The sequence below is a fragment of the Pterocles gutturalis genome, unplaced genomic scaffold (genome assembly GCF_000699245.1).
Source record: "Pterocles gutturalis isolate BGI_N339 unplaced genomic scaffold, ASM69924v1 scaffold8387, whole genome shotgun sequence".
NCBI lineage: Eukaryota > Metazoa > Chordata > Aves > Pterocliformes > Pteroclidae > Pterocles > Pterocles gutturalis.
In genome coordinates, this window is record NW_010110209.1 from 38797 (window position 1) to 51810 (window position 13014).

The 13014-nt window shown below is 36.1% G+C and overlaps 1 protein-coding gene across 1 annotated transcript in view; it reads right to left on the bottom strand.

The window, feature by feature from the left end:
• Positions 1-1377: 1377 nt before the first annotated feature.
• The window catches only part of LOC104461609 (ankyrin repeat and sterile alpha motif domain-containing protein 1B-like), a gene marked incomplete at its 3' end in the record, with an annotated part of 51911 nt that continues 40274 nt past the window's right edge, over positions 1378-13014 (bottom strand). The window contains exons 3-4 of the mRNA XM_010073252.1: positions 11275-11427; positions 1378-1447 (exon numbers count right to left, since the gene is read on the bottom strand). Coding sequence (XP_010071554.1) covers positions 1378-1447; positions 11275-11427 — 223 coding nt within the window. The remainder of the gene's footprint in view (positions 1448-11274; positions 11428-13014) is intronic.

Sequence of the window (13014 nt, forward strand, 5' to 3'; positions counted from 1 at the left end):
ATCCGATACATTTTGTGAATTTTTACTGGAAATATCAACTCCTCACAATATCCTACAAAGACCTGAAGCAGCAGAAAAAAAAAAAAATTTAAAATAATTTAAAGAGGAATGATTTCTCCTTTTCACACTGATGAATGGGAGAGTTAGTTGAAAAACACAGTATTCTTTTAAAAGCATCAAAGTAGTACTGCAGTCCTTGAAAACATTATGTAATAAATTCTACAGCTTTATTTCTTTGTAAACAGGGGATTCTTGTTTATGATTTTTATCACTATGAATTTTCTTCAAAGTAAAGGCAGAAGTATTGCTTTACAACATTAACATCACTGTGCTTGTTTGCTTTCATCTACCGTGACCTTCAAACATTTTACATTGACCTTCAATCAACATAATCTGTTTTAAAATGCCATAAGCTAGAACTGTGAGAGGTAGGGTTTGGGGACAGCAAATGCAAACATTTGAAACAATCAATTTATTCCAGCAAAACTAGCACAAATATTGTCTAGAAAACAAAATTTAAATACTCAAAGTGAAATTATTTTAGAGGAACTACCTTTACTACAATCTACAATTATTATTGTAAAGAAGGATGCTATCCTAAAACTGCAAGTTTAGGAAGCCAAATTCAAAATACGATGTGTCTAAAATTTCTAAATTAACATCCCATTAAAGGATCTGAAAAAGGACATTATTTTAAAATAGAAATCCAATTTTCTTGCAGGCTCACCAACACTGAAAAGGTTAAGCTGGTAAAATATAACTCTTTATCCAGGGCCCTTCTAAGCCACTGAAAGCAGAACAAGTTGTTGCCTAGGACAACAAAATATTTAGTGACTATTTATTTTATCTGTTTTTGCAGAGAACTCGTGGGCTAGGAAGAGAGGTTATTTTCTAGCTTTTTAAAAGAGAATAAAAAGTCTTGGGTTGGGCTGCTTCTGCTGTACTCCCTGGAAAGGAGATCACATTCTGAAACTTGAAATATGAACCTTCTTATGGAACACTAAGATTTTAGGCAGATAATCAGATGATAAGGCAATTTATTTGCTGCCTGAATGGAGGGAGATTTTGTTAGGATACTTCAGAGACAGTACCCTCTCTGGCACTAGGCAGAGTAGGTTGCTTTAATAAAAAAATTATCTTGCATTAGAAATCAATCATTTGTGCTACCTAGTGTGTTACAGGACAAGAAAATGATCCTGCAGGTGAAACACAATAGGTGCTAAAATTGCTCAGCTTTGACTATTAGTGCTAAAAATTGCTGCCAATCACTACCTGATTATAATTTGCTTTGAAGAGAGCGTGGGGCAGAGGGAAAGAAAAAAGACAAAAGGAGAGAGGGGAAAAAAGCTCTGGTTTTAGGAATTCTAATATAAGAGCAAAGATTTACTTCAGAAAAAAGGTAAAAGTGATTGTTATATTTTATATAATTTTTGATATGACTAAATTCCTTACATTTAAAAATAAATGCAGGAAATGGGAAACATTAAAAGAAATCTGCAAATTTCAATGGCTAGATTTGCTGATCAATCATGGTTATTTTACCATCACTTTTTAATCAGAAAACTATATTTTTTATTGTCATAATATAAGGAAATATAAATATAGAATTAGGGAAATTATTTCAAAGTACTTATATGATCTCTTCTACTTAAATAATCTCTACTGCAAAATAACACCAGGCAGATTACAAAATAATCATTATACTATCAAAAAATAAATGCCGTGAAAATGTCCACAGTGCAAATGCTTTCTCTTTCTTTCTTTACCCTGTTGTATTGTAAACTGAATAAAGCACAGTATTTGAACTAAAAGAAGTGGTTTTCCTCCCACTTCTCTTGAGTCTAAGCACTACCATGATCCAAGGTTGGAGTGGGAAGAGGTAAACAGTGGAAGGTTTGAAGAAATTGCCATGGTTTATGTCGTCTCCTGATCTTTTGTAAGTGACAGTATAGAGGAAAGAGGATGACTTATTTAAAAAGTATCTTGCATTACCATGAGGAACAGATGGAAGCTTGCACATCAAATCACTCAAAGGCTATGAGATCACTACCTATGCAAAATGCTACATGCAGAAATTGTACATAAGAGTTAAACATGTTATGAAGATACAATACTGGCACACGGATTTGTAGGGGATAAAGAGCTTCCAACGAGATTTCTAGAAACAGCCACTGTAATACTACAATATAACAACAGTAACATCCGCAGTTATTCAGGAACTGAGTGACTTGATGGAGCTGCTACCAGTGTTCAGAGCAGGAAGAATCATTTTCAAATGCAAGATCCAATGGAGCAAATTTACTATATGATTGCAATTAGTATTTCATTCTTGCAAAAAAACCCCAAAGATGTGCATTATTAAAATCCTTTTGAGACTTCTGTGGGTGCCCTGGATGAATGAAATCTACACACCTATTGTGTATGGAAAAATTTGCTATTTGTATAACATCTCATAGCTTTTTTTGTAGATGCAATGAACCTACTGATCCAATTTCAAAGGGAAATGCAGTAATTTAGAAAGTCATCCTTTGTATTTACAACAGTAACAGCTAACACATATTAATGTAATCTCATTTGCAGTGTCATTCTACTAATGTAGGAGCAACTGAGCAAATCCATATATGTCTTACCTCATGAAGAAATATCGTGATGAAAGGTATTCAGTCCCAAACCCATCTTCCAAGTATTTGGTTTGAAATATATAAGCAACTATCATGTTGTCAAAAAACTGCTTAATAGTTAGTCCTATTATCTATGTTAATTAGGACAGTTTTGCAAACAGATAAGCCAGGGAACTTGAAGAGATATTCAAAGTTAACCTTCACGTTTCCTCAAACCAATCAAGGTTGTGCACTAACCACTTCAAAATTGTAGTTATTTAACATAAAAAACACCACAAATGTAGTAGAAAATATTTTCTTAAATGTCTTAATGCATCCTATACATAGACTACTACAGTATTAATGAGTGAGAAGACCAAAAGTTCAGCCTGCCTGGCAGAGAACTTTAAAGATTCCCATAAAACTTTCAAAGGCTAGAAATGCCTGTTCCTCAGTACAAGAGGCACATCTGTTTTTGCAAGATGTCAGAGAGATTCTCAAGCATTTTATGCTACATAGAAACTTAGAAACACAAGACTTCTGGTTTTGCACCACTACATCAACATGGTTGTCTCTACAGAAGTGGTATTTGCATTTAAAGTGCGATAGTCAATCACTTAGCTTGCTGGAGAATTTTTTACTTTCAATTATATACACTTCTATAAAAATACATACATACACACATATGTGCATGTGCACGTTTATATATGTAGTTGATTTAAAATTATTGCTTCACATAAATTAACTTCAAGTACTTTCTTAACCAAGTACACTAGTAATATGGTCCTGAATGTCTGTGAAGAGTGAACAAATAAAAGGTCATACAGAGAATTTTCTAAACTCAACAACTATAGAAGTTATTTTTTAATAACAAAATAAACTGAGATCCCATACCCTATTGCTAATGCAGACTCACAGTCTTGAAAGCTCTTCTGATTATCAAAATTGTTGGAGCCATTTAGAAAGCAACTACAGGAAGAGCTACAGGCATCTTTATCAGTCAGCAATGTCTCTGGGAAATCAGAAAGGACTGTGGCTCCAAGCACTCTTAATTTTTTTCAGTGATCTGAAATCTAGCACGGGGCTCTGAGGTAGAAAGGAAAAGGGACAGGAATTGTAGATTTGCAGTCATAATGTCTGCCTCTGCAGAATGGCATGCTTGGGAAATTAATTAATTTCAAGAGAAGAAGAGTCGCACGGTAATTAATGAAACAGAAACTGAAGGACAGCCCTCCTAAGAAAAAGGTATTTTTTCATGGCATAGAACATGGGAAATTAAGTCATCAAGTGAGCTCAGTACAAAATCCATCCATTTGGTGTATATTACCCAATCAAGCAATGGAGTTGCTATCTGCTTTGCTGGAGTAGAAGGGGAGGCTACTAAGTGAGACATCAACCTGGTCAAGGAATCTGAATGCAGTACGTGGTCCATTTTTAAATTCTTTAAGCAGAGACTATAAGTCGCACTGAGATTGTAGGTGCATTGGTCAACTAAGGCCTCACGAGAGCCTTGAGAACTAAGTTTAATACAGTGGTTGCTATTAGTTAGAACTATAGGCTCAAGCTAAATATGTATAAAGTAATTCTGACTTTGAAATTACACACGTATAGCTGGCACTCTGTGTATCGGAGCTGTATGGAGAAGGACTAGAAAGACACAGAACAAGGATTTCTGGAAGTATGAAATGGCTAAATGTACTAAGACTCTTCAGTCTGCAAATGAGATGGCTGAAAGGAGAAATTATAGAAGTCTGTCAAATGAACCACAGCACAGAAAAGATAAATAGAGAAGCAATTCAAGGACGAACTTGCTGAATTGCTAGCAATGATGTGTAACTTTTCCCTTAAAACGTTGTTATCTGAGGACTGGAGAGTGACAAAATTGATGACAATTTTGGAAACTAGTTCATGGAAGATTCATGGAAATACCAGCCTCTAACTAAGACCATTTCAGGCAAATTAGTAATAATGTGTACTGTGGACACATGGATAAATACAACCAGGAAGAGTTAAAGTGACTGTACGTAAAGATGCCTCATATCTCAAAAGCCTATTGGAGTTCTTTGAAACAGTGAAAAATACACAGAGAAGGTTGATGATCTGCTTGTTTGCTTGGATTTCTAAAGTCTTTTGATGAAGCCACTCTTAAAAGGCTTTTAAGAAAAAAAAGACAAACAATAATGGCATTAAGCCACAAGAACAGGTTCTTTCATGGATAAACAGCTGGTTAAAACAGGAAACTGTAAGATAAAATGCAGTTTTTGGGGTGAAAGAAGATTCCTGGTGAATTCCTGAAGAGATCAATGAATGAACCTCTGCTGGTCAACACATGTATAAATTCCATAGGAAAGAGGACAAGCAGTAAGATCACAAAACTTGATGATGATAATAACTCAAATGAGGTAAGAAAGACAAGGACCAGTTGGGAAGAACTTGCATAATCCAGAAGTCCTTGAGGTGAAAATTATTGACTAGAAGAATGCTATTCAGATAATGCATAATATGCTTGTCCTATCCATGTAGCCTTCCTGGGTTATCTGTTTAAGGTCATTTTTACAGACAGCACAGTGGATTAGGTAGAGCCTCTGATCTGTTTTAGTATGGCCATTTCCATGCTCTGTCATTCCTACAGTACAAAACCTAGTGGGCTGCAGTGAAATTATCATGTAGCAGCTCTAAATAAAACCAAAAAAATAACTTTTTCACACAGCACATAATTAAATTCAATTGTGGAACTTGTTGACAATGTTTTGGAGGGTCAAAAGTATTTAGCTATAAACTAATGAAAGGCAGTCCATTGGCCGCTATTTTATCTCTCTACTGTCTTCAATCTGATGCTGAACAGCAATCGTTATCCTAACGTAAATCAGAAATGCAATTTGTGAGTGAAAATATAAAGAACACTTCTCCAAAAGCTCAAAATCCGGACAGTAATTGGGTTTAAGAAACCATTTGGTAGACATTAATTTTACAGGAGACAAGCACTGAATTATCCATGTGAAAGATGCATGTACAAAAATAGAAGAAGCTCACAGTGCAGGATGAACTAATTGAGAAGAAATGTAAACCAGGCCACTTACATGTAACCCTCCTCCCAGGAGTCCAGCTATCTGTGATTCAAGGCCTACTTTCAGTATAACGCAGCTGTGCAACTGTTCTCAGTTTTCTTCTGAGAAAATTGCTAGGGCGTGAGAAGGTGCTGTGAGAGAGTGCACAGACTGGAAGCATGTGAGAAAAGAAAGGTAAAGTTGCAGACATAAGTAAGATTGTTGAGACAGGAAACTGGAACCTCAAGGATTCAAGGATAACAACACTCAAATGAAAATGTATAAAATCCCAACAAAAAAAAAAAAAAAAAAAAAAAAGGGAAATCAGAAGACAGCAACTCATCAACTTCATAGATCAGCCTGTTCCAGGGAGCAACAAAGGCCAGCCCTCTCCTACCTGAGTGATGACTACTGGCCCAGTAGACTTAGTGACTCATTTGGTGGGGGGTGATTTAATGCCTAGTTCATTAGACCTACAATGTATTGTGTGTGTTAGACGATAAATAACTTGCTTTGTGCTTTTAAGCTGTTTATATCTTGCCTGAAGAACCTCTTTGGTAAAAGTTCCCTGAAGACAGTGACTCCCTGAGGGGGAGGATTACGTAAGTAATCCAGAATAACAGACAAAAATAATACGATTAGTCATGGAGAAAAGCATTTATACTTTAAAGCACAGGTGCACACTTTAGACGGGTTAGGGGATTTCAGAACATAATGAACTTTTTTTTTCCGGCAGATTACGTGCATTTCAGAAAAGTTCCACATAGCTACAGCATCAAATAAATAATATCTGAATCTGGGTACAGAATCTGACCTCTCTAGTGAGCCAAGAAACGTGGGAGACAAAACCAGAAGTGCTGGGAAAGCCAATGCTGGAAGAAGGTATACTAAGTATTTTCAATCCTAGTATAAGGAAATTAGAACAATGCTTCCCAGGAAGCACATACCTGAGAAAACAATGAAGCAAATCGATCTGGGAAAGTTCTTGATCTAAATGACAAATTATTAGTGAAACAGAATTTAAATGTCAAAGTCTGGTTTGTTGAAAAAGGACTGAGAATGTTGGTAGGAGCTCAAAAGAAACACAAATGAATAACTTTTAAAATTACTCTTCTGATTCAAATGTTTTAAGTAATTGCTGCTTGATTGTGCTTGAAGAAACACACACAGTATACATGCATACATCGAAGTCTGAAAGAAACTAGCATGTCAGACAAAGCAGATATTACCTTGCTGGAATAATTTGCAATCTATGCCAATGAGGTAGCTGGAGGACCAGAGAAGCTGAGGGAAGATGGCCTTTACCACTGGTGGCTCAGACCTTCTCCTTCTCTCATATGCTTGGCATTCTCCTCATGGGGTTTTTTTTTTTTTTTTTAATATGCTTGCCTAAATGGTAACTTCCAAGGATGGTAAAACAGTGTTAGAAATAGAGTAAGAACTGTTCTTTTTAGGAATATAAGAAGATTCAAAGCTCTGATCGTCCAGTGTCCTATGGGAATAAGGGGTAACTCACAAAGGTTAACTTTAATCATAGAATCATAGAATCACAGAAGCATTTAGGTTTGATAAGACCTTTAAGATCATTGAGTCCAACCATAAAGGTAACATTGCCAAGTCCCACTAAATCATGTCCCTAAGTGCCACATCTACACATCTCCTAAATTCCTCCAGGGATGGTGACTCAACCACTTCCCTGGGCAGCCTGTTCCAGTGCTTGATAACCCTTCAGTGAATAAATTTTTCCTAATATCCAATCTAAACCCCTCCTGGAGCAACTTGAGGCTGTTTCCTCTCGTCCTATCACTTGCTACTTGGGAAAAGAGACTGACCTATGATTTCCTTTCAGGTAGTTGTAGAGAGTGATAAGGTCTCCCCTCAGCCTCCTTTTCTCCAGACAAACCCAGTTCCCTCAGCCGCTCCTCACAGGACTTGTTCTCTAGATCCTTCACCAGCCTCCTTGCTCTTCTTTGGACGCATTCCAGCACCTCCATGTGTTTCTGGTAGTGAGGGCCCCAAAACTGAACATGGTATTTGAGGTGTAGCTTCACCAGTGCCGAGTACAGGGGGACAATCACTTCCTTAGTCCTGCTGGCCACACTATTTCTCATACAAGCCAGGATGCTATTGGCCTTCTTGGCCACCTGGGCACACTGCCAGCTCATATTCAGCCACCTGCCGATCAACACCACCAAGTCCTTTTCCACCAGGCAGCTTTCCAGCCACTCTTCCACAAGCCTGTAGCATTGCATGGGGTTGTTGTGAGCCAAGTGCAGGGTCCAACACTTGGCCTTGTTGAACCACACACAGGTGGTCTCAGCCCATGGATCCAGCCCATCCAGATCCCTCTGAAGAGCCTTTCTGCTCTCAAGAAGATCAACACTTGTACTAAAGCTTATCTTAGCATCTCTGTATGTCACTAGGGAGAGACAAACTCCCCTAGGAAGCAATTCAGATAATTAAACATAATTTAACTACCCTGAACCATTCTCTGGATGATCCTTTCTTTCACCATCCCTTATAGTTTATAAAGGGAATTTATGGAGGCTAGCTTCATTTAGCTGCAGGCAGACTTTCAGAAAATGCTTTATTCTTTCTGTCTTTCAAAAAATTAACTGTTTGCTTTAATAACTTAATTGAATTCATTTATGCCCTAAAGTAGAAGAAAAGTATCTTGGTCAGCATCACACACAGAAGTTCAGAGGCATGCGATAAGACTCACAATAGTATATTGAGATGCATTATGATAAAGGATGACCTTATTACTAATTTACATGTGTGAAAAAAATCTAAAACTCCATGAACTTCATCCACAGGCATGTGAGTTGATGATCACAAAAACTGTAGAAAGAAGGTAATAAATAATTTTCATTTTTTAAGATGTAAAGAATAGCTTGTAAAAAATTAAATGTCCCCTTCTCTCCCCTGTCCTTTCAGCTATGCTAGTTTACCTAATAGAAGATATTATCTCTACCTTCAAATCTGTTTCTACCCCTCAGGAAGCCATGGATGATTTCCCAATGGCTTAATGGAAAGAACCACCAAATATTAACTAAGGGATTCCTGGTACCAAAGCAGGAATTGCTTTTATGTAAAATCCAGTGGCTGCAACTATTTAAACTGACGGCTAAAATGAAAAAGTCATCATATTGGTAACCCTTGATACATTTTATTGCATATTTGGAGTAAGTGCAAATGAAACTTCTTGCTCCATAGACAACTTAAGCACCAAGAACCACCAAACCAAGAATCCTCTGAATTCTTTTCAGGAAGCTGAGTCTGTTTTTTCTCTTATTTTTCTGGATTCTGCCTGGATTCTGACCTACTCAAGTCAGGAGTCCTATTCCACAGCTAGTGGCTTTAACCTTTATGGATTCCTTTATGAAAAACTTTCTGTAATAAGCTCTTGTTTGCCATCACCTGAATGGGAGGTGAGACCTTTGAAATTGATTTCAGACAGCAGGCCTGCTGGTTAGAGATAAGTGTCTTGTTCTGTCAGACTGCACAATGCTTCAAACCAATTTCTTGTCCATTTCTGAAAGATTCTCCTCAATTGAAACAGAGAAATAACAGGAAATACTTTTCTAAGCTACAGATTTTCTCAGTGAACATTATTTCCTTACAGGTAGCTACTACTGATTGGTGGGAATTAAATATGTACTGACTGGACTAAAATAGAAATTCTGAGAATGTAGAACTGTTTTATTTACTATGCTCTTGAACAACATAATTCAATAATATATCAGGTGGGAGAAATATTTATCTCTATAGTTATCTATATAAACATTTAAACGACTGTTTAACAGCTTCTTCTTGCAACTCATGGCAAAAGGGAGTGTTTTCCCAAGAAGTACAGGCCTTAAATGAGAACACGATGATAAGCTGTAAAGTTAGAGGGATATATTAGAGGGATATATACTGGTCTGGTTTATACTAATTTTATAGAAGTGTATTCCTGTTAACTTCAGTGCAGGTACTTCCCTTTTCATCAGCTTAAGCAAGTTTGAAATCAAACCACAAGCCTTTAATGAGGTTTTAATGATCCACTTGGGGGAGCTAAAGGGCAATTTGTTTCCAAATTGATTATGGCAAAATGTTTGGGATACAAAATTAAGTTACAGAAGACAATGTGAGTGGAGACTTCGACTTTTTTCATTTCAGTGCTGGTTGTTAATCTTTATTAGCTTCTGGAACAAGGGGTCTCCAGTTCTTATTAAAATTCCAGCTACTTATAGAAAAAAGAATCATATAAAGAATCATTATAAACAGCTTAGCAGTAGATACCCATAACAGCAGCAGATACCCATAATAGCATCAATCATATCCTGACTTTAGTTGTACACCTACAATACACATTGAATGCAACAGACGTAACCTGTAAGGCAGAATTTGGTCCTTACTTTTACTCTACATTTTTGTGCTAGTTAACATTAACTGTGATGTGACAGTAAGAAAAGAAATTCTAACATGCAATGGTTTTGTCTTTCACCTTCTTTTCTTTTCTTTTCTTTTCTTTTCTTTTCTTTTCTTTTCTTTTCTTTTCTTTTCTTTTCTTTTCTTTATGCTGGTCTTGAGCTATACCTGCTTGTGCCTCATTCATCAGTTACTGTGTTGAAACATGGCTTTGCATCATTGTTATATTCTCCATTTCTCCAGTCTGGTACACACTGGGAACTGTTTCCCATTATAAAGCTGTATCAGCTGCTCTGTCTTATGTTTGATTGTCTATGGTTACTGGTAGCCCTTTGACTGACCTGGAAGTTAGGCACTAATTAGAGGCAGAGTTGCAGTATCTGCTATACGAAAAGGAAGAGCACAACCTTTTCTCCACGGGCTTTTCTCCATGTAGGGATTGCCCTAAAGTTCAGATAAACTGACAATACAGTTGATCAAAAGGCACAGTAGATCCAAAGCTCTAATAATCTATCTTTTATAAAAGGAAACAACTCAGTTTCAGAGACATAACTTATATGAAAATTCCATTGGCAAGCTGTACTGTCAATGTCTTCACTGTAATAGTACAAAATTAAGCTCATTCCAAATTACTCTGCAGTGCAGTCCACATTAAAGTTTATGGTTGCCCATATGCAGGCATCTAATTTAACTGACTCATGTAGATAAAGTTTCCAGCAGAAGTGATAATTACATAAAATATTAAACAAGTAGTTTAAATTTAATATTTAATATTAAAATATTAAATAAAATAATATCCTTTAGCATAGCTTATTAACCATTTATTTAAGGTTTCCTTATTTTATGTTTAATTTATCCAGAGCATGTGGAAAAAAGTAAACTGTAAGTATCTTTACAAGAAGTACTGTTGTTAGGCACTTTAAAAGCAAAGACTTATGCTTTGTAGCTATAAACTACCAAAATATATTTTTGAACATCATTCAGCATCCTGAAAGCAGACACAATCATGCTGATTGAATATCATGCTAAAGACAATGGCAAAACAAATGGAAGCAAAGGGTACAGTCAATCTAGGTATAGGCACAAAACCTGTAATCATCAACAGTACTTAATGACAGTATTTGTAGTGCAATTTGCTTTTGTGCTTTCTCTTTGATATGTAAGGACAAGTACTATATTTAAAAGGAACTACTACTATAAATTGATCAACTTACATTAATTAATTCAATTTCCCAGATTTTTTTCACAAGGTCCATCGATGTATAGCCATTAATTAGAAAGGATTTGGTATAGTCACCCAGTTCAATGGAATCCAGCCATTCAGCTACGGAGGTGGGGTTGTAGCCATCATGACCAATCTGCTTCATCTGAAAAACAAGAATGAGTAAGAATTACTGATAATATTCATTAAACATCTTTCAGAGCAGCAGGTACGTGTACTATTTTCTTTGTGTCAGAGTTATCTTATTCTCTGATCAATGTTCTTTTAATGATTAGTACAACATGAAACAATTTTGTGAGTGAAAGCACTAATAAAATTTAGCATTCAATGGATCTTTTTCTTATGGCCGCTTACCTTTTAAACCAGACTATACTAAGACTGTAGTTGGAATTCAACTCTTACTAAACATCAGAGAATCCATAAGTGAGGGAAGGCAAAAGGGTGAAAGAGACATTATTAATATCCCGATTGCACAAATATGTCAGATTTGCACCTAAGATTTCATAGTAGGAGAAAAAATTAGACTGAAGATCTTTCGGTATCACACTGCAAATGAAACATATTGCCTTGGTTATATAGTTCCTAATTTATCTCTCCTACTAGGTTATCTGATATTTTATAATGGTTGAAGCTGCACTATATTTTTCTGCCCCCAGGGGAGTTTTAAAAAAATTTCTTCCCTGTACCTGGTCACATTTTTTCATGGAACTCCTAGGAATTTAACATATTTTAGCTTGCTCTCTGTCTGTGAAGTTGCTTGACATTGGAGAATCAAACTATATATTATTGGAACGGAACTGACAGAATGATGTACGCAGAAGCACACCAGTTGCATTTATATACACAGGCACAGAAAGTATAATCACATAAATCTTGTTTTTATAATAAACTAAGAAATACCACTGGCATCTTATTTTTCTGAATTTTGTTAAGGTACTAAGAAGTAAAGAGCTGCAATTTATCTTTCACAATTGCCTCTCAGTGGCAGAAGATTTTCAAGCTAGCCATTAAAGATAAAAATGTATAAAGCCTCTACCTGTGCAGCTTGTTACGCCATACTGTTTCTATGAATTTTAAAGTAATTTGCAATAGTGGCAGAAGTAGAAGTAAAAAGAAGTAAAATAACCTACACAATAGCCTCAATTTTCAACAGTATTATATGCATATCTTCTTTGTACAGAATTGTTAACTACTGCTAACTTGATAATACACTGAACTGGTAAATTGTTAAGAAGATTTAGAGGTTTAGAAAGCTTGTGTCTTCCACAGGATCTCCTGACTGTGCAAGGGTGACACTGCACATGGCTGGAGCCTCCCATTTCTGCCTGCTTATAAAAGAGAAACAAGGGAAGTGTGACAGAACCATAATGCTCTGAGCTTAAGTTTGAAGTGAGTGACAAAGTAATTTAAAACAGAGAATTCTGATCCTAATATCTTGCCTGAACCAATTTATTTCTCACAGTTTCTTTGAAATACAATTTGAATTCAAAGCAGAGAATAAAATTAAGTCTGCATTTGAAAGCCGCAGTAGTGTTCACTGATGTGTCTCTTTAACTCCAGAAAGCCAGCATGTCATGATCTTGATCTTGGTTTTCTGCAGTATCAGAGAGGAGTTATGCAGGCACATTGCATCATGGATATGACAGTTTACTCTTTGATCTTTTGATGCAGATATTGAATAAAAATATTAATGGAAATATTTAAATGAAGTTGTGATGTAGTGTAGTAATTA